The sequence below is a fragment of the Pseudoliparis swirei genome, chromosome 23 (genome assembly GCF_029220125.1).
Source record: "Pseudoliparis swirei isolate HS2019 ecotype Mariana Trench chromosome 23, NWPU_hadal_v1, whole genome shotgun sequence".
In the NCBI taxonomy this organism is placed as follows: Eukaryota; Metazoa; Chordata; class Actinopteri; order Perciformes; family Liparidae; genus Pseudoliparis; species Pseudoliparis swirei.
The window spans coordinates 17,483,208-17,504,052 of record NC_079410.1 but is presented as its reverse complement, the minus strand read 5'-3'; the positions used below and the strand labels follow the sequence as shown (position 1 = coordinate 17,504,052).

Genomic DNA, 20,845 nt, shown 5'->3' with positions numbered 1-20,845 from the left:
TCCCGGGGGTTGAGGGTGTCTTCGGCATTGTAGTCAGGCGCAGGGTTTACGAATACCTGATATAATAATAATACAAATAATAATAATAATAATAATATACACCTTGGACGGAGGATAGAATATATTTACATTTTAAACAAAACTAATTAAAATAATTTTGTCTAGCTATGGTAACACGTGAAATAGATAGAAAATGAAAGTTAGGGACACCAACGATAATATATGGTTGTCATTTTAAATATCAAAATCTCAAAGGGACAAAACATCCCTAAAGGCAAAACAATCTTTATTTCCAAATGTTGATAGTTCTACGTTATATTTATAATTAAATCCATCAAATATGTTGTTTGAAACTATAACTCAATGCGATGCTTTGGTAAATTTGTGGGTGTTTTTGGACAGCTGGAAAGGCCGATGAAATAAAAAAAAGATTTGCTTCCAATGCCCCAGAACTGGATATAATTAATACTTCAAGGTTTATTATCTGAATCAGAATCGGCTTTATGGCCACGAATATGTGCTCATATGGAACTTGATTCTGGTTACACTCTCATCATACATACATGTAATTTACAAGTTTCCAAATCGCAGGATAAATATAAAAAAATACATTGAAGACATTAATATACAGATATTCTTGTTGCTTTATTTGGATAGTAATATATAGAGAGAATAACACACAAGGAAGGTATTTTCAATTTAATTTCTTTTAATATAATCTTATTTACATTGTATTTTTTCATAAATGTTTAGTACATAGTAAGTTACAATACTCTTGCATCCATTACACAGTGAACTCAGAACCTAGAAAATGCAGATTGAAATGGTACTGCTTAACAGTCTTTAATAATCAATCTACAACAAATTTAAACTTTTTCCACATTGCTCGCTCATCATTTAGCTATTTGATTTCATTCACTTTGTTGGAGGATCTGCAAAGATACTATGTTCATTCATATTGGTCTTGAGGACAAGGACTACTGTTTTTTTCCTTTTCTTCTAACATCCAGGTCATGTAGAAAAAGAGATGGGCAGAGAAACGTCAAGGCCACAAAGAAATAGAAAAGATGGTGAAATGGATGATGAATCATTCAAGGCTCATGAGATTTTATTATACATGCAATATAAAACCAAAATAATTCCTGAAGCAGACTCCTTCTTTCCATCCTTGTGGCTCATTTTGTTAAATATCCAAGTCATGCCCTCGGACCGCTCCATAACATCAGTAGAATTAGATTTTTAAAAACTAGGACCGGGATGATCTTTCCCTTTCACGTCGAATAAATGTAACGTGGCATTTAAAACACCAAGACAATTATCATACACTGACAAAAGTATGTCTTCCCCCATGATATGAAAAAAAAAAAAAAATTACAAAATTCAATAAAACCCACTTTGTGGATTACTTGAATTGCAAGTGAATTGATCCTTCAACTCTGGTAGAGGGGGTGATCAAGAGATTAGTGTGGGCTCTTTGCAGAGCAAATAGCAGCTTGGTCAGTAATCACTTAGTAATAAATAATAAAATATCAGAGTGGATCAGAGTGGTTGCAGATACAAACGGAAGAGACAAAAGGTTACCAAAACAGAAGAGCAGGCTCATTTGATCATTTTTACAGCGTTACCGGGTGCCATGCCTGTCACACACACACACACACAGACACAAATACAGTCTCTCACACACACATTCACTCACAGACACAAATACAGTCTCAGTCTCTCACACACACATTCACTCACAGACACAAATACAGTCTCAGTCTCTCACACACACATTCACACGTACATGTACATGTTCTGGTACGCGACAGTGGTTAAACATGAAGCATGAATACTACTTAATCAGCTCGTCAGACAGAGAGACAATCCGTCTCCGCCTTGTTCTTCGCGCGTCTGAATTCAAGGTCGCTGTTCCCAGGCTCGCATGTGATTGGCCGATTCTGTCCTTTGACTCGAGTGTTTTTTTCAAGAGTCAAATGTTGCTGTGGCGGTAGACATTCTGAAGAATGACATCATAGCTTGTTAAAACTGAAGGATAAAAATGCTTCTTCAAAACATCAGAAATGTTTTAAAATACTTTATTTTTTGTCTGGTTTTTCCTTCTTCTTTTTAATCCTTTCCTCTCCCGCTGTGCTTCCTCCTTTGACTGCCAACGTTCGGTGGTCAAGAGGTGGCAAGAGGCCGCGTGTTCTTGGCCGCTCCGTATACTCCGCGTATACTTGATATTCTGCTGATGTGTGTTCGTGTGTGTATATATATATATATATATACATGTAAAAAGTCAAATAGTTTGTGTGCAAGTGCAAGCGCGACTACGTTGGTTTGGTTGCGGATCAGTCACTCCACGGCGAAGCCGCAGGTCTCCTCCACGGCCGTCAGCAGTTTCTCGTAGAGTTTCTCGTAAGACTCGTAGGGAGGCATGTCTATTCGGTTAAAACTAGGGGAAGAGAAGGATGATTAGTGACATCAAACCTGACAGATATGAAGAGAGAAACCGGCCTCATCTTCTCCTCTCACGTGTCCTCACCATGTGTGAGCCTTGGGCAGGTTGTCCGTGTTGGCGTCTATCAAATGGATGGTGAAGAGTCTTGGTCCTGCAGAACCTGTAGAACCTTACACACATACATTCAGTTATCACTGCTCTTCTCCGGTACACAGAACAGGAAAAGCAAATCGGTTGATGTCAATTTAGTGTTTTTAATTGCACATAAAAAAATGTCTGGATTTGCATTTGTACTCGAGTGTTTTGTTGTTTTTGAGAATTAACGGGAACTGATGTGAACAAATCAAATAATGTGCAGCGCCGAGCGTCTGTGCCAGTCCATGACTCACCCTGAAGCGCTTTGAATCCTTGTAAGGGGACCCGGGTGGAGCCCGTGACGAACTGCAGGAGGCGTCCTCTCCTCTCCTCGCTGAAGGCCTCCACCGCCTGCCAGAACCACCGCACCACGTTGCTTTCACTTGTGCAGTGCTTCAGGCGCGTGTTCGTCTTCCAGTCGGCGAGATCTATCTTCCCCAGTCCGCCGATGATCAACTGGAGGAGGAGGAGGAGGATGGAAGTGTTAAGGGTGATAATTGAGAGGAATCAATTAAAAAGAAGCAACGATGGCAGGGCAAGCATAATTAATTAGGATTTTTTTATCAAACACGTAATATGAAGTGAGGCGCTGGACCGTACGCGTACCTCAAGTTCTTTATGGTCGAAAGGTTTGAGGAGGTGCTGCGGGATGAGCTCACTGAAGCCCTTCTGCAGAGCCAGAAACTGGGCTTCAATTCCCCGCATAAACCTCCAGTTCACATAAAGCCTGGAAAACAAAAACACACACACCACGCAGGCTAAATAAGTACACGGTAATAACCCGGCTACAGCGCTGTGTACAGCCGCTCTTTGTGCTGACCAGACAGTTTATTGTTTACGCTCTGTGTCCAGGGCAGTTTGGACAACACCCACTTCCACGGCGCCTCGCTGTTCTCACTTGACGTATTCTTTTTTGTTGTCCTCGTTGACGGGGATATTGCGGCCGTTGGGTTTGAGTTCGTGTTGCGAGAACTTCCCAAAGGCATTGTGCTCCACGCAGAACGTGTGGTCCAGGACTGAGGTGATGTCGTTCTCTCTGCACAGAAAGCAAGAGGAGGAGTTAACACTAACAAACAACAACGACTAAGTTCATGATGACGAAAGCCCTCCGCTGTCTGCCGCCAGATCGACTCGTGCGTTCGCTCACAATATCCACACGAGGCTCTTGTGCAACTCCGGGTCGGTGGTCTCCAGGTCGTTGAGCTGGATGGGTTTGCCTAGCAGCTGTTTGTAGAAGGGCAGCGTGAAGCTCCCGTTGATGTAGTGACCGTGAAAAACGGCCAGGCCCATCACACGGCCCACAAAGTGGAAATATGACAGGTGGTCCTGAAAGAAAGTCACACACAGAGAGACGGACAGAGGCGGTCACACAGGATCAGAGTCGCCTTACTGAGCGTGAAGAGCTCTGTGTGTGTGTGTGTGTGTGTGTGTGTATGTGTGTGCACTCACAGGGTTGATGGAAGAGTCAGGGTTGATCTGTAGTGTGTAGATATTGTCTGTGGAGTACTGGAACAGGCCGTAATAGGGGTTCAACATTTCATGACACAGCAGGTACAGCCACTCCCTACAGACAACCACCACATTGTTAACAAATGTTAGAAAAAAACTCTTGTGACACATTAATTCATCATTGAACAATGAACAAAACAACAGAAAATGATATATGATGCAGCCCACTGAAGCCTCCTTTTGAGCAGCTCTAATGAACAGATGGAGCACATGTTCTCTCCCTGAGGAGGCTCTGCAGCAGGTTTAACTGGACGTTAAGGAAATACTTTATTAAAAATGAGACGAGGGCAGAATGAGGGGAAATAAGCAGCGGGAATGTGTCCAAAACTCCCCAGAAAGTATTTTTTGCGATATGATTTCCATTTAGCGTTTTCAACTCGATGATTTCGTTAGCTATACAAAAATTATACAGATTTATTAATGAACAATACTGTACAACTTGAGCTCAACTTATCATGGGATGTGAAGAATATAGATGTCCTCCAACAGATGTAAAAGTACTCTCCAAATTACCTGGCCACCCCCCCATAGTCCAGGCCCTCCTCTGCCCTGAACTTCACCATCAGGCGCTTCTTTAGGTCTTTGGGCCTCATCTTCATTATTTGCCGATATGACTCCTATACCAACACACACACACACACACACACACAACATTAACGCATGATCAGAGACGAAAAGTGAGCCACAACACAGCCTCTGAGATCTGTGATGCTCCAGTAAACAGTTTATTAATGTGCACATCAGTGCTATTCAGAGAAAGACACTGAAATAATTGGTTGTTGTGACTAGTCCAAGAGTATGGAGGAGTGTGTCTGTATGGACGTAAATGTTCACAGGAGTGTGTGTGTGTGTGTGTGTGTGTGTGTGTGTGTGTGTGTGTGAGAGAGTGAGAGAAAGAGAGAGAGCATCATTGTCTGGTTTACTTGTGTGAGATTCACACCCACCTCAAAGATCTCGTCTCGGGACACCTCTATGCGACAGTGCCCGGCTTGAGGCTGCTGCAACGACAGCTCATGGCGGAGCAGTTTCAACTTGTGGACCAAGTCTCTCTCGTAGCGCGCCGCCACGTCGCCCTCTCCTCCACCCACTCCTTCCTCACCCCCCACATCCATCTGAGGGGCTTGTGAGGATTCCTTCGCTTCGGACTGTTGGCTGGAGGGTGAGAAGAAGAAGAAGAAGAAGAAGAAACATGAGAGACTGTGAATTGACAGACAAAAGGCCCAACAGTCCTCATCCGGTGACAGTGTGTTCATTCACAGCAGCTCAATCTCCTACGACTCAGCGCCATCAGCTGCTGGCTGTCAGTCGGTCACGTTCAGAACACGTCTGACTTCAGCATTACAGCCGCGAGAGATGAGATTAACAACAGATTAGTCTTGAACCCACTTATTTATAATGCGTCATGGACGTCTGCCCCCCCCACAGGTATTGATCGACTCTGCCATGAGGGATACTGGAGAGTGTTTCAAGTGTGTGTGTGTGTGTGTGTACCTGATAATGGTGTGTAGGCGCGGGTCTGTGAACTGAGTGGTTCGGTTGTTGTGGTCCACAAAGTAGATCCGGCCCGACACCGTGCTCCGGACCTCCCAACCCACCGGCAGCGGCCCGAGCTCCTCGCAGCTCACGCTGGCCAGGTCCCTGCACCGGTAACAAGTAACCAGTCCGAGGCTTCAGTCAGCGGCACAATATCAACCAGACCCGTCTCGACATTGACCCGACATACTGGACGCTCTTAACCCCTCATACGGATCTAAGCCCAGGCGCCAGCGGGCCGAGGGAAACAACACGAGATTTCCTCTTAATCTGTTGATGCGATCGGTGCAGAACAAAGTAAGGAGAACATGGACCAGAAGTACGGGGCATCTGGGAGCAGCGTGCAGTATTATTCTAATACTACAGATGGGGCTTATTATGTTTTAATTGCTACATATACATTTAAATGTCTCAGTCCCAATAGAAGAATCCTACAGAGCGTTACAAAGATGCAGGATATTCGCTGTCTGATGCAAAGTACACCCCGTGTGGAGCGATTCCTCCCGCTCTTTCCGTCTTTTATATTCTTCTCAAGATCTGCTGCAGCAATGGCCTCGTTCGTCAGAAGGTTATTCAAGGCTCATCTCATTTTATGCTTGGACTGGACGTAAGTGAAGCTGGGCGCAATCGTACCGCGGTATCCGAGGGTCGTGCCAGGTGCTGACGCCCGTCTGCGTGTGAAGGAAGTACACCTGGCCCTGCACCGTTGTCCGTTGCTCTGTTTTAAAACAAAGAAGAAGAAATACGTCACGTGACTTTCATGAATACAACGCGAGATGTTCTAGAGATGATTGAACTGTCAAGAGTAATGTTTGGCTGACCGTAACCCTCCGGCAGGTCAGGCGGTTGGTGCCCATGAGGTCTGTTCTGAGGGGTGTGGCCGTGTCCTCTCGAGTCCTGCCCTCTGATTCGCTGCGTCTGAAGACGGCCCTCCTGACTGGGTGAGTCAAGTCGACAGTTCCCGCCCCCCGCCGCACCAGTGGGGTCCGAGTAGGGCAGGGGCTCTTCACTGAAGCATCCCTCAAACACAGGCCTACACACACACACACACACATGCCACTGAAGTCTCACTTGAGTCATTACCTCAGGAGTTTATGGTCTCAATCGGCAGATGCAAGTCTTCCTGAACAAAGCGCGTTGTTGATTTAGAACATGACGCCATTTACAGTAAAAACGTATCAAAGAATTAACTGAGATTGAGAGATTGGGAAATAATTAAACAAATAGTTACTATGAACAAAGTGATACTGCAAAACAAAATAGGTCACAGTCCAATTTTGCATCCCCATCATGACAAAAAAAGAGCCGAAATAGCACAAGACTGAATTTAAATATATGAAAATATACAGGACGTAGAATTTTACTACATTATATTTGCAAAAGTATTTGAGTTTGTTTGTTATAATAATGACAACAGATCAATAATCGTTTCTCTGAGAGCATAAACATCTGTTGACGCGCTCACCCGTCGTTCTCCAACAGTCCTCTACAGTCCACCACGGGGCCTCCGCTGCCGATGCGGTCTCGCGTCTGTAAGCTCACTGGAAACAAGTGGTAAAGGTCAGAGAGAGGACAGCGAGACGGAGAGGCGACGAGGGGACATTTGTACCGATAATACGTCCGTGCGTCCGGCCTTACCTACGATCTGCCCCCGCACTGCGTCGCTGTCCGAGGAGTTCAGCTTACATAGATCTAGACGCTGGTCTGGAAGAAGAGGGAAAAGGAAACGTAAACCAAAAGCGTCTCCTCTTAAATTCACATCTGTGATTTGCATTCATTGGGTATTTAAAAAAAAAACAGTGGGCAGAAAACGAAGCCTTACATCCTGTGTCTTTTAGCCTGCTGATGGCGTTGGAGAGCAGTCGTATGCAGCCCAGGAAGCCCGCTCCTTGTCGTTTATGGATCTTCTTGTGGTTCCATATGCTGATGGTGATGGAGTCCGTCTTTCCAATGTAGCTGAAAAACAGATGGAGCATGTTCAACACCGCTCCGGTATCCGGGTGAAAAAATACGTTATCACCCAACCACGAGGTGAATATAAGACACCAGTAGGAAATACCGCGTTAGTTCACAAAGCGTCCCGTACGACGACACCTCAAGGTACACATCTACCACTTATATTGGAAACATTCATTTAAAAAGGCATAAAATAAGAAAACCGGAAATAAATCAAAGAGTGGTGTTGAGGGAGACTCACAGGTCGTAGTGCTGATTCCATTTGGGGTCCAGTGTGCTCTTGACTGTGTCTGTCGAGTGGCATTGACCCGATCCGTCCACCACAACCTTGGTAAAGGGATCTGGCAGGCCTACACACACACAGCTCAAATTAAGTTTGCATCCACCAAATTGAATCACAAAGATCATTTCCAAACATTATAAATATCTCAATTGGCTTAAGTACTGCAGTAACACATCTCCATAAATTTTTTTTAAAAGCATTTAGCAGATTCTTCTTATCTCGCCCTTCACTGAGACTGGCCTGCAATTGTAAAAAAGATCTAACCCAATAAGAGAATCCTCTATTTGGTTGTTACTGGTGCGTAATGTAATAATGAAACGTATGGAAATGAAGACTCTTATCCTGGAGCTCTGACGCCGTCCCTGGACGGGGTGGGATGTGTATGTTAATGGCACAGTGTGCTTACAGTGTTGGTTTTCATGGCGCACACAGACCCTCGTTGAAACACGTCGTCTCATCGCGTATACGACCGTCACGACGGAAGATTCATGCGCATGAAAATGAGCGTGACGAAAAGGTACTTACGAAAGAAGTCTTTCTTTGCGAGGTTCTTGGCACATAATACTGCGGAAGAGGGAAAAAAAGGATCAACAAAAAGGCACACACACAAATATGAAAATGATCCCCGGCGGTGTGTAGGCTGGGTATAAATGTATGCTGGGGCACAATAAACTGCGCGGAGGAAGAATGCTGGTTGGGATATAATATACGAATGCCAGAGGAGGGTAATGAGCAGCAGAAATGAGGGAAAAGAAAGGAAAGTATAGGCTAGTGTCAGGATGCCACCTCGTCTGTGTGGATCCAGAGAGCGAAGCTCACACTGACCCAGACCTCAAGAGGTTGCAAGTGTGCACTAACTATTTAGTTTAGTGTGTGTGTTGTGTCTGTGTGTGTGTGCAATTCCTTGTTCGTTGTTTGCCGCGAGACCAGGCAGATGTCGTTCTAGGTCAGCTCCGTGAACACCGCTGTGTGTCGTAACAAAAAAGAGAAGAAAACAGCCCACCGTGGAAGACCAACAAACTCATTCTTAGAAACACAAATCCCCAGCGCAGGTGTCGGCTCCACAGCGTGGGCATGGAACAAAGACAAGCGGCGTGTTTTGTACTCGGGGCTGATGTCACGCTCTCATGAAGCGGCGGCGCCGTAACGTGTAATTGACGTGAAAACCCACGATAATATTTACACTGCGTGTCTAAATGTCCCGTTCTAAACGTCAGGCTTTAAGCCCGTCGTCAAAGAAAGTACAAAAACACGTACGCGTCACGAATTACCTCTCGGGGGAAGAGAGACATTTAAATATTTTTCCGAAGCGTGTTTTTGTTCAGCATCTTAAACTCCTTCCAGGCCACAGAGATAAAGACCGATTCAAACCACTCTGTGCAAAACATATTTTTAACTAGAACGGGCACTCGGTAGAGCGCATACCTTCGCATGTCACAAGATTGGGTATTTAATTATGAACATTTTTGGCATTCGTTGCATGCCAATTGGATAACAATTGACCGCGCTATGGTAAAAAGAAGATTTTGACCTTTCCATGACCTTGACCTTTGACCCGATTGATACCAAAATCTAATCAAATGGTCCCCGGATAATAACCAATCATCCCACCAAATTTCATCAGATTCGGTTTAATTATTTTTGAGTTATGCGAGGAACACGCATACAAATAAATAAATAAATACACGGCGATCAAAACATTACCTTCCGCATTTTCAATGCGAAGGTAATTATTCTACAATACTGGAGGGAGTAAATAAAATATTAGACAACGTAAACCTGCTTCTTGGTGTTCATGCGCGAGGCGACCGCCGTGACGAGAAGCCACTTGTTTGGGGTGCAAAGCGTTGACCGACGGCCGCCTTCTTCTTCTTCTTTGGATAAAACACGAACGTCACGGTGCGATCAGTGAGTCGACTAAACGAACCCCGCGTCGGGTCCAACTGTTTCGCAAAAATCACTAAGATTAAAAACCCTCATGTGATCCGTGTTGTGTGAGCTCCTCTGGAGCGTCGCCTCCATGTGGACGTACAGGACGGACGGGACGCATTTTAAAAGCACTGTCTGGATTCCTCCCGTACGGCATGAGCCGACGCCGACCGATGACACGTGAAGATAAACGGCCGTGTTTGTTGGCCAGAGACAAACTTTGTGTTTTATTTCTCTTCTCTCAAGATAAACTAAATGGGAGCCGACCACTGAGGTGGAATGTCAGGGTTCTTACACATTTTGACCAATGGATTTCCATGACTCTTCCATGACTTCAAATCAAATTTCCATGACCAAATTTAAATGTCTAAAAATGAAAAATTTAGAAAATGTTGCGTATGGAGAGCGTACGCCGGCTTATATTTTGAGCGTCTTTTTAAAAAAAACGATTAATTATTTCAAACTCGGCGTAAATGAACATGTGATTATAACACATTTACATGACTTTTCCCAAACTCTTATGATTTAAGTTTTTTCCATGACTTTTCCAGGCCTGGAAATGACAGTTTTAAAATTCCATGACTTTTCCAGGTTTTCCATGACCGTACGAACCCTGAATGTGGAACTCTACCCTGTCAATCAAGAGTCGTGTTATCCAGGTGTCATGCACGACAATTAGAGCCGACACAACCAGGTGTGCTAAGTTACTCCGTGTTGATAATCATCAGTTCGTCATTCGGTTATTCTTGAAGCCAGAACTCCACGCATGTAGACAGCCGGTTGCTTTCAATGATTCTGAATAAGAAATCTTGAAATTATTTATTTCATATTGATCAAATAAAGCGAGCCGTTGTATTTATTAATTTGTTAACGAGATGCGAATCAGATTAATCAAGACAGTGATATCCTGATTAATCAACAATGGAAATCTTTGTTAATTGCAACCAGGAACACAATCCCTGCCCGTTGACCGGCGGCGGGGTCGTCTTGACCACCGCTCGGGGATGGAGACCGACGGTGTCGTCTCAAAGGCGCCCGATTCGCTCCGCCGCACGAACCGTTACCACGGCGTTGACGTCCAATTAAAAGCAGGCGTGATCCGGTTTGGCCCAGACGGCCGTGGAGGAAGCGAGTCCGCCGGCGGCCGCGTCGGATGTGGTGGCGTGGATGTGTCTGGCGTGCCGTGGTTTCTTTCCTGTGATTAACCCGTGGAGAATGCCGGCAGGATATCCTTCCCTCTCCCTCGTCGACCTCATCCATTCCTCCTCCTGACTCAAACATTCCACACAGAGACCTCTTATTTCTTCTCTACACGCAATGAAAGAAACGCAGCTGGAGTGGGAGAGAATCAAGTTTCTGAAATGTGCCCTCGCTTCCTCTTTCAGAGGAAGACCTTCTCCGTCAGTCACGGCTTCCCTCTTCACCCGCTCTCATCCTCCACTCTCTCGCCAGACGGGGGCCGCTCCACGTTTCACTCTGGACCGGCTCTTGTGGTACCGGGGGTGCGACGGGCCCCCCTGTTCTCAGCGTCTCAGGAAATTCCTCATTCTGCCAAGGTCACGGCTGGCAAAGACACACACAGCCACAGCTCAGCTGGTTCTCAATTTCCCCACCGCCGCTTTCTTTTTTTGGCCTTGTGTCCTTTTCTTTCTTTTTTTTTAACCTGAGAGCTGGAGGGAGCCAGCGGGGGAAGAATTCTATTCATCCGGTCCTGAGGGAACACAGCAGAAACCGTCCGAGGCAGACGGCGAGAAAGGAAGCTGCCTCTGTACCACGCTAGCAGCTCTGAAGCCACAACATGTTTTAGCCCAATCAACCACGTCCAAAACCAACCCCCCCAAAAAAGCAATCTAGCTGCAGTCGACAGAGCGCTTGCTGCTCTTCAGCTAATGGCGGGAGCCATAAAACTGTGGAGGCTTAGGCCCTCGTTAAAGCCTCTAAAATCAAACCAATCGGTCCAGTTCGGTGGAAGCTTTGCCGAGGTGCAACTCTCTGCCTGCTGGATAAACACACGACGATCACGGATCGAGACCACAATCATAAAAACTACTGTTCCAGAGGGCACTCTTTACAAGTTAAACTAGAATGGGCACTCGGTAGAGCGCATACATTCGCATATCACAAGATTGGGCATTGAATTATGAACATTTTGGCATTAGTTGCATGCCAATTTGATCAAAATTGACCGTGCTATGGTAAAAAGAAGATTTTGATCTTTTCATGACCTTGACCTTTGACCCGATCGATCCCAAAATCTAATCAAATGGTCCCCGAATAATAACCAATCATCCCACCAAATTTCATGCGATTCGGTTTAATACTTTTTGAGTTAAGCGAGTAACACGCATACAAATAAATAAATAAATGCACGGCGATTAAAACATAACCTTCCGCATTTTCACTGCGAAGGTAATGAAGTGACACGTATGAGATGACAACGATGTCGCTTCCTGCGTTACCGTCTCCTCCACCAAATATCTCACCGACTTGAAAAGATGCCGTGCATCTGAACACGCCGGAGCTTCAGCTTCCTGACAAATAAAAGGGTGGAGTGTTGTCAATGCACCGCGTCTCTCAGCGATCGCTTGTGGGAGCATCGGTGTCCCACTCATTGCCTCTTCATTCTCAGTGTCTCCATTTATTCAGCGAGTGTGTGTTTCTGCACAAGCTGCTGGCTCAATACGTGAGAGGATTAGGAGTCCTTACGCTGCTTCACAGGTAAGCACGATTCTTTCCCCTCGCCCTCTTTCCTCCCTCACACTTGAGCTGCTTTTTGTGTGCCTTCTTTTTTTATTGTGTTTCTTCCCCCCTTTGATATTTCTCATCCTCTGCCCTCTTAACAGCTCTCTCCCTCCCTCTTGAGTGAGTATCCCAAGTCACCTGCTGCCCTGACGCAGAACAAACCAATATTCCACTGATGGCGCGGCTGTGTCCAGTCGCCGTCGCGGCAGCTCCGCGGAGATTGTGCGCTCTTTTAGTTTTTGTGTTTATTTTTAATATTTTCTTTGCCACAAACACATCGGCACTAACAACATATGACCGCAGCACACTTTTGGACATAAACTTTTGCGCAAAACAAGGGTTTTTGTCCACTTTTTCCATCGATCCAGCGTGGCCGGCAGAGATCGTACGAGCGAACCACAACAACAGCAGTGGAGCCGCTACTACGGGAGACGACGAAAACATCGAGGGAAACGGAGCGAATTGAACAGACTGAGAGTTCAAGCCCACCGTCCACCTTTGCCCAGCATCCTTCTTGCTAACGTCCAGTCTCTGGAAAATAAGATGGATGATTTTAGGCAAGGATCAGATTCCAACGGGACATGCGGGATTGTAACATCTTTTGTCTGACGGAAACTTGGCTGACCCGCTGGTGCCGGATCGAGTCATATGTCCAACCGAGTCCTTCTCTGTTTTCCGTGCAGACAGAACGGAAGAGTCTGGTAAATCTAAGGGTGGAGGGTCTGCTTCATGACAAACAACATGTGGTGCGACCCCAAGAACATTAAGACTCTTTCTCGCTCCTGTCTCGAACCTGGAACATCTGACGATCTCATGCCGTCCATTCTACCTTCCCCGGAGTTCAGCTCGGTTATCACCACAGCCGCTCACATTCCACCACAAGCGGACACCGGTAGCACTATCGGACCTACATGATGTGTTATGTCGGCATCAGAACAAGTATCCCGACGGCTGTGGTGGTGGCTGGGACTTTAACAAGGCAAACCTAAAAAGTCATGCCGAACTTTCACCAGCACATTGCGTGTGCTACCAGAGGGAAAGAACGTTGGACCACTGCTATACGCCATTCAAGAGAGGCTACAAGGCTGTCTCTCTCCTCCGTTAGGGAAATCAGACCATGCCGCCATTTTTCTGCTTCCGGAGTATAAACAAAGGATCGCGGAAGCGGTAGTGACGAGGAACGAATGCGGTGGTCTGACCAATCAGAGGCTGAGCTACAGGACGCCTGAGTATCGTTGACTGGGACATGATCCAATCCAGTTCCAGTGACGCCAGCGAGTTTATGGAAGTAGCAATGAGCCTCATAGCAACGCTAACGGACACCATCGTCCCACGGTAAAAGTTAGGGACTTTCCTAATCAAAAGCCGTGGGTTGATAGATCCATCCGTGAAGCTGTGAACGCCTGCATTGCTGCCTATAACTCCGGTCTTGTATCCGGCAACATGGACGAGTACAAGGCAGCGGTCTATGGACTGAGGAGGGCGGTGAAGGACGCCAAAAGGAGGTACCGAGACAGAGTGGAATCACAGATGGAGCAGCGCGACACCAGGCGCCTATGGCAGGGGCTACGGACTATCACAAACTACCAGAGCAGACCCCGCGCAATGGTGAGTGCCGACGCATCCCTAGCGGACGACCTGAACTCATTTTATGCACGGTTTGAGGCTAGCAACAACAGCGCTTCTCGCAAGCTAACAACAACACCGTTAGCGAGCCGAGGTGAGTTCTACCGCTGGGGATGAACACACACTCTCTGTGACCGAGCACAGTGTGAGGAGGGCTCTGTTGAGGGTGAACACCAGGAAAGCTGCAGGTCCAGATGGCATATCTGGGCGAGTACTGAAGACCTGTGCTAACCAGCTAGCTCCAGTGTTCACCACAATATTCAACCTCTCCTGGCTGAGTCCGTGGTCCCCGCCTGCTTCAAGAGATCCACTATTGTCCCTGTGCCCAAGAATGCTTCTCCAGCATGTATGAATGACTACCGACCGTGGCCCTCACCTCGGTGGTCATGAAATGGTATGTGAGGCTGACATAGGACACCATCTGCGCCTACCTCCTTCCTCCATGGACCCGCTGCAGTTTGCTTATCGCCCAAACAGATCCACAGATGATGCTGTCTCCCAGGTACTGCACACCACACTCTCTCATCTGGACAGCCAGAGGGGGCTATGTGAGACTACTGTTCATTGATTATAGTTCAGCTTTCAACACCATAGTCCCTCCAGACTGGCCGGCAAGCTGATTGAGCTGGGACTGAACACCCCTGTGTGCTTGGATCCTGGACTTCCTGACCGCCAGGCCACAGGTGGTCAGGGTGGGCAGACACACCTCCAAATCCTCACCCTGAACACAGGATCCCCAGGGTTGCGCCCTCAGCCCCTACTGTACTCCCTGTACACACATGACTGTGTGGCCAGGTTCAGCTCCAACACCATCATCAAGTTTATGGATGACACAGTGGTGGTGGGCCTGATCTCCGACAACGACGAGAAGGCCTACCTGGAGGAAGTTGCTGATCTGTCACCTGGTGCCAGGACAACAGCCTCATCATGAATGTCACCAAAACTAAGGAGCTGATTGTGGACTTTAGGAAGGTACAACAACAGAGGACGACTCACCACTGGGGATTAACGGGACTACTGTGGAGAGGGTGAGCGGTATAAATACCTGGGAGTCCACATCACCGAGGATCTGACATGGTCAACAAACACAGACACTCTGGTGAGAAAGGCAAGGCAGCGCCTCTACCACCTCAGGCAGCTGAGGAAATTAAAGTTTCCCAGAGGATCCTTCAGTCCTTCTACTCTGGAGCTGTAGAGAGCGTCCTGACAGGAAGCATCACAGCCTGGTTTGGCAACTGCTTAACTCAGGACAGGAAGGCTCTGCAGAGAGTAGTGTTCGGCTGAGCGCACTATTGGAACTACACTCCCCACCCTGCAGGACTTGTACACCAGGAGGTGCAGAACCAGAGCCGGCAGGATCATGAAGGATCCTCACCACCCCAACAACAGACTGTTTCAGCTGCTGCGGTCAGGCAGGCGCCCGTAGTCACGCTGCAAGAACAGAGAGACTGAGACGGAGTTTCTTTCCTCAGGCCATCAGGATTGTGAACTCCGACCTCACCAGGACCCCCACATAGACCCACACAACTGCCCCTCTTAGGCACACACACACACACACACACACACACACACACACACTTACTGTAAATATTGTGTTGTTTTTTATTTGTAAATAGTGTGTACTTGTTGCCCTTGCACATTCCTGCTGAGCATTGCCACTTTCATTTCACTGCACACCCTGTGTGTGTATGTGACAAATAAAACATCTTGAATCTTGAATCTTCATCAGACTACCTGGCCACAAAATGAACATTATGCTGAATCACTGATTCTTTCAGTCATTAAAGGGTACCTGTAGTGAAAGCGAATATGTAGCCAGATCAAAAGATAATGTGTTTCTAAAGGTTATTCATGCACTGACGGTCCAGTATTCAATAACAATACGTAGTTTAGGCTGTTCAAAGTCCTCAACTCCGACATGCGACATTGCACTGGAGCTTGAATATGTCGCGGGTGGTGTGACGTCAAATCGTTGAGAGATCGACAGCCAGCCACAGCTGATGTGTTCAGATACCTATATAAACAACGTCCCGCCGCAAACAAATGCTGAGAGATTGATAATATGGACGATGAAAGATTGTCTGATTCAGCAACTGGATACTTGTTTGAACCTTTAAAAGCAGACTATCCCCATTTAGTGAATTGTGACAGCGATGATAGCGATGATTCAGATGAAGTTGATGCGAAGGACCGCGGTCCAGATGCTTCATTGCGGCGTGACCGTGGCACGCAGTCGGCGGACGCGTGCAAGTTTTGGGAAATGTGCCACAAAAACAGACATGGAGTGCATTTGTTGTAAAACACGAACTTATGTCCGATGATATAGTGTCATTAGACCTCATCTGCTTCACACAAAAGCGTGAGCTTGATAGCTACATCGCGCATAAGCCAGCGCTGGAGATGTCTTTCATTGATGCAATGATCGGCCGACATGTTCCGGGCCTGCACTGAGGAGAACTGTCAAATCGGTAAGTTTGCCAGTTGTTTCATGTAGGCTAATTTGCGATCACCAGAGTTGGTGTGATTATTACTAATATTCTGAATATATTCACCTTTATTCTCCCATGCGAGAGGCCTAACATTTGCCTGCATACTATCGCCCATGATTAAGATGATCCTTTAGCATAGACTAAAGCCCATACTTTATATAGCGGTCTCAGTAGGCGGACACCGCGAGGTATATATATCGGAGAGCCGTCGTCGCTGCCCCCGGTATCGTGGCATTCGCAGTATCTCCATTGATTTTGACCATATAGATTGTGTAATTCTTCGCTACGAATGTTTCACGATAGAGGGAAAGACATTATATTTGGTACACCTTTATAGCTCAGTTTGTTTGGTATAGGCTATCCGCTGTTTTGGCACAAGTGGCTCCGGATTGGCAGAATTCCTTTCAACGACTCAACGTCATAGTTAGCTTTGACATGAGTAAATAACTAGCAAAATGGCTGCGCCCTGAAGCGTTCACGGACTCGGAATGTTGACAAAGAAATGTAAATCCTCGGGCTATGCGTGACTTGTTGACAATAGCGGCGGGGTAAATATGATTTATTTGATGCGCCGAATGGATGTAGCACGTTGTTGTTTTGCACTACAGGTACCCTTTAAAAGGCTTTTTTCCTTCTCCTCACAATAAAGCCAAGCAAAACTTGTATTATTTGACTCACTTATTTCCTGTATTTAACATTGGCCTGACCCTGTTCTGCATTCAAACCTTGCCAGCAATGAGAGTTAAAGAACCACAACTCGAATTGGGCCGGGTGAACCAAGTTCTGCCAAGAGCAAAGGGCCTCCGAAATAATAATTACAAAAGAAAAAGTAATAACTTTTGCCTGAAAACGAGCAACACTTACCATCATATATATATATATATAATTTTTAAAAATATTTAGGTTCAGTAGACTCTTAAATCTGAAGGGGGGGGGGGGGTGGTATCTCATTATCTCATAGAACCTAAATATAAAGCAACACGTTGCTTGGAGCACTTTCCCTACAGCCAACTTCAGCGTTCCCACTAGCTACAACACGTCCATATAGACCCAACGCCGCCTCTGGGATCTAAACCTGCGTCAAACTCTGACAGACCGGACACGGTGCTGGCCGGCCGGGGCGCAGACACAGCCCTCCCATTGGCTCGCTGCACATTCCTCACCCAATTAGAATTCCACTCATACCTGTGGGGGCGGGGCACCGTCAGGGACAAAGACTTCTGTTTGCATCCACGCTGAAATAATGAGTGACTGGTTTACACCAAAACACACACCCTCCACAGTCGAATACATCTACACACACTTTCAATACCGTGTGAGTGCGTATTGCTTTTCACCTAAATCTTTTCTTACTGGTATTCCACCAGATCACTTGGGTACTAGGTTAGGACTGAGTTATACTGATACAATTACAGTACCTTTAAATGCATTTCTCCCAACTAGGGCTGCAGAGAAGGATTATTTTAAATGTAAATGAATCAATTATTATTGGTCTAATACTTGATGGGTTTATAGAATGTCAGCATAATGAATCAGACCGAGCCAACTGTGACGTCCGCAAATGGTTTTCAGTTTACCGTCACAGATAACGAAGAAATACAAACAATGTCCACATTTGAGAAGCTGTAGCCAGTCAATATTCTCCACTTTCCTTGAAGAAAATGACGCCGTAAACTTCATTCGTAACTCGTACTCCTTTTTGAGTTTCGTCTGTTTGACGTTTGTATAATATCTTTAAAATAATATATGTTCCTAACTGTGAGCTGTGTTTTTGGAAATAGTTTCTCATTGAGGGCATGGCATTGTACCGCGAACTGTTGCCAGTCTGGACAACCGGTTACGACACTGCACGTTAGACTGGCCGGTAAAGACACAATTAAATTAAAATGGGAAGAAAATACTGGGAGGAGACCCCCGGGGAAGACACAGGACACGCTGGAGAGATTACATCTCTCGCCTTGGGATCCCCCAGAATGAGCTGGGAAATGTTGCGGGCGAGAGGGAAGTCTGGGTCTGCTGCCCCCGCGACCCGACCCCGGAATAAGCGGATGAGAATGGATGGAAAATACGACAGTCGAAGAATCGTCAGATGTGTGAGCATATCTTGTCAAGAACGATGCCTGCTCCCCTCTCTTCACATCCTTTTTCAGAAAAAAAGGGGGACAGAGTTGGAAAATATACAGACAGCAAGTGGCCCCTGCATCGCATTAAAGAAAAGCACCTCCATCACAATCCTACACTTGATGTGGCCTCAAAGACTCACGGATTTAGTCCACCAGCACGCACATTCTGGTGTGTGTGTTTGCTCAACTTTGAACCAGAAGAAGGACAAGGCGTCTGCCTGCAGCAGCACAGAGGGGCCATTTCCATTTGAATGGAGGCCCCTGGGTGCACAGTGGGGTTACATTAGCTACAGTAAAAACCATTGTTCCAGCTGTGTGTGTGTGAGAGAGAGAGAGAGACTAATGTGTGTGTGTCCCACAGAGGAAAAGTCTGACCCCCCAAACCCCCAAAACGGAACACAATATGTTCGTGTCGTAACGTTACAGGACGCCCAACAAGGCGAACGTGTCCAGAGTCAGACGGCCGTCTCGCTCCAGCTGACACTCAACAGCCATCACGGAGCGAGGCTAGCGGCGTCACATCCACCCCGGGGCCGGCGTCCAGAGCGGCTGCAGCCCGACGCCCGGGGCACGGAGCCCGTCGCCTTCAGGTGAAGCGACGGGTTCGGCTGGTCAACCGAACACCGCCGACAGGCGGGTGTAGCTAGCAGCCGTTAGCGGTCAACGGCAGTGGTGCTGGGAGCTAACGCTAGCTGGCTCGGGAACAAGTGAGAGCCGTCGATAAAGTTGATAAACGGGGCGTTAGAGAGTCGGTGTGTCCAACGAGAGAGCAGCCGACTGCCTCCGATGTGAAAGGCCCCCACATGATAGTGAATCTACCCCCCACTGTCCTCTCGGGGATCCGGTTAGCGGCTGAGCTAACTAGCTCGCACTTTGCCACACAACAACCGGATGTTTGGGCAAACAGAGAGCCGAGGGGACACTTCGCTGTGCTCGGTTCGCTGGCAGCAACACGTTACAAGAGCCGCTCGCGGAGGGAACATTTAGCTCCGGTTGAAACGTGCACCGTAAGCGTTTTCTTTCGGTGTCGTTTTTTTGTTTTTTTTTACCTGTCATTCGGATTTTGATGCTGGACCCGTTCCTCCGAGTCCCAGGATTCGACATCACTCCGGGAAAAAACGATCACACAAACTTCCCGTCGGAGTCCCCGAAAAACACCGTTTCGCCACTTAATGGGAACGCGAAGAACTTCGGCCTCAAAACATGCGGTTTGTTTGTGTTTTCCTCACGGGCAAAAAGGTATTATTTCATCGCAAAGTCCTGCGCTCTTTCGAAATCCAACAACACGGGAGAGCATTTTCGGGCAGGCTCAAGCACGTACTGACGTCATGTCCTTAACGGGTATGCTCTGGTATTACGTTACGCGCTCGCGTCCGAGAAGCGTGGGCGTGCCCGTATACACCAGATTCTTATACTGACACTCTCTTTCAGTTTTGCTTTTATTTGAGTTAGGCTGTTGTATCCTCCATTACGGAACGAAAATTCCCCTGATTATTGATACTTATTGCAGAAGTTAACCATGCATAATATGTTTGAATAATTTACAAACAATATTATAAACAGATAATGTTGGAAATCAATAATCATATTTAATTTATTTGACATGAACAATGAATGCTTTCTCCCATTTAATACCACCAGCCTCTGGATATATAGATAATGTATCAGTCTGCCTCCATTCAAGCTCCTCCAACATCACTATTACATATACATTAAGAAATATTTCTAATGTTATGAATCCCTTTATGGTTATTTTTCTTTTTTCCACATGATCTCTCATAATCTCACAACCCTCCCGTGCCTCTGATTTTCATCTTTTTATTTATATTAAGAGTTTTTCTATTAATATAACTGCTCCATAAGCTCATAATATCAATAGTATTCTCAGCATAATTAGGACCAAAATGTAACCAGCAAGAATAGTCGTCATGCTGTTGGCAAAGTGAATTAATTTGAAGGCTCAAAGAAATATATGGTCTGCGGAAACCTCCAATATGCAGATTCACTTTTGAAATGGCAGTGAAGTCGCAAGCTTCCATCCAACAGGGTCGTAATCAGGAAGATCAAAGATAAGCAT

At 46.4% G+C, this 20,845-nt stretch overlaps 1 protein-coding gene across 2 annotated transcripts; it reads right to left on the bottom strand.

The window, feature by feature from the left end:
- Nucleotides 1-684: 684 nt before the first annotated feature.
- Nucleotides 685-20,064, bottom strand: smurf1 (SMAD specific E3 ubiquitin protein ligase 1). Of its 2 annotated transcripts, none has more exons than XM_056407588.1 (18): nt 19,818-20,064; nt 8,385-8,423; nt 7,818-7,926; nt 7,443-7,576; nt 7,259-7,324; nt 7,086-7,161; nt 6,442-6,653; nt 6,254-6,338; nt 5,579-5,725; nt 5,032-5,239; nt 4,601-4,704; nt 4,028-4,142; nt 3,726-3,904; nt 3,477-3,614; nt 3,185-3,305; nt 2,833-3,034; nt 2,528-2,612; nt 685-2,437 (listed from the first exon to the last, which is right to left on the bottom strand). In XM_056407588.1, exons 1-18 carry the CDS (start codon nt 19,870-19,872, stop codon nt 2,338-2,340), a joined length of 2,175 nt encoding a protein of 724 aa, XP_056263563.1. In that variant the 5' UTR covers nt 19,873-20,064; the 3' UTR covers nt 685-2,337. The 2 variants fall into 2 exon arrangements, with proteins under 2 accessions (XP_056263563.1, XP_056263564.1); XM_056407589.1 differs by having other exon boundaries at nt 2,528-2,603.
- Nucleotides 20,065-20,845: the final 781 nt, after the last annotated feature.

Coding starts and splice junctions, on each gene's coding strand:
- smurf1 (XM_056407588.1), bottom strand. CDS start 19,872: ATGTCGAATCCTGGGACTCGGAGGAACGGGTCCAGCATCAAAATCCGA. Junction 7,162..7,258: donor AGTGCGGGGGCAGATCGTAG/GTAAGGCCGGAC, acceptor ACTTGTTTCCAG/TGAGCTTACAGACGCGAGAC. Junction 6,654..7,085: donor GGACTGTTGGAGAACGACGG/GTGAGCGCGTCA, acceptor GTGTGTGTGTAG/GCCTGTGTTTGAGGGATGCT.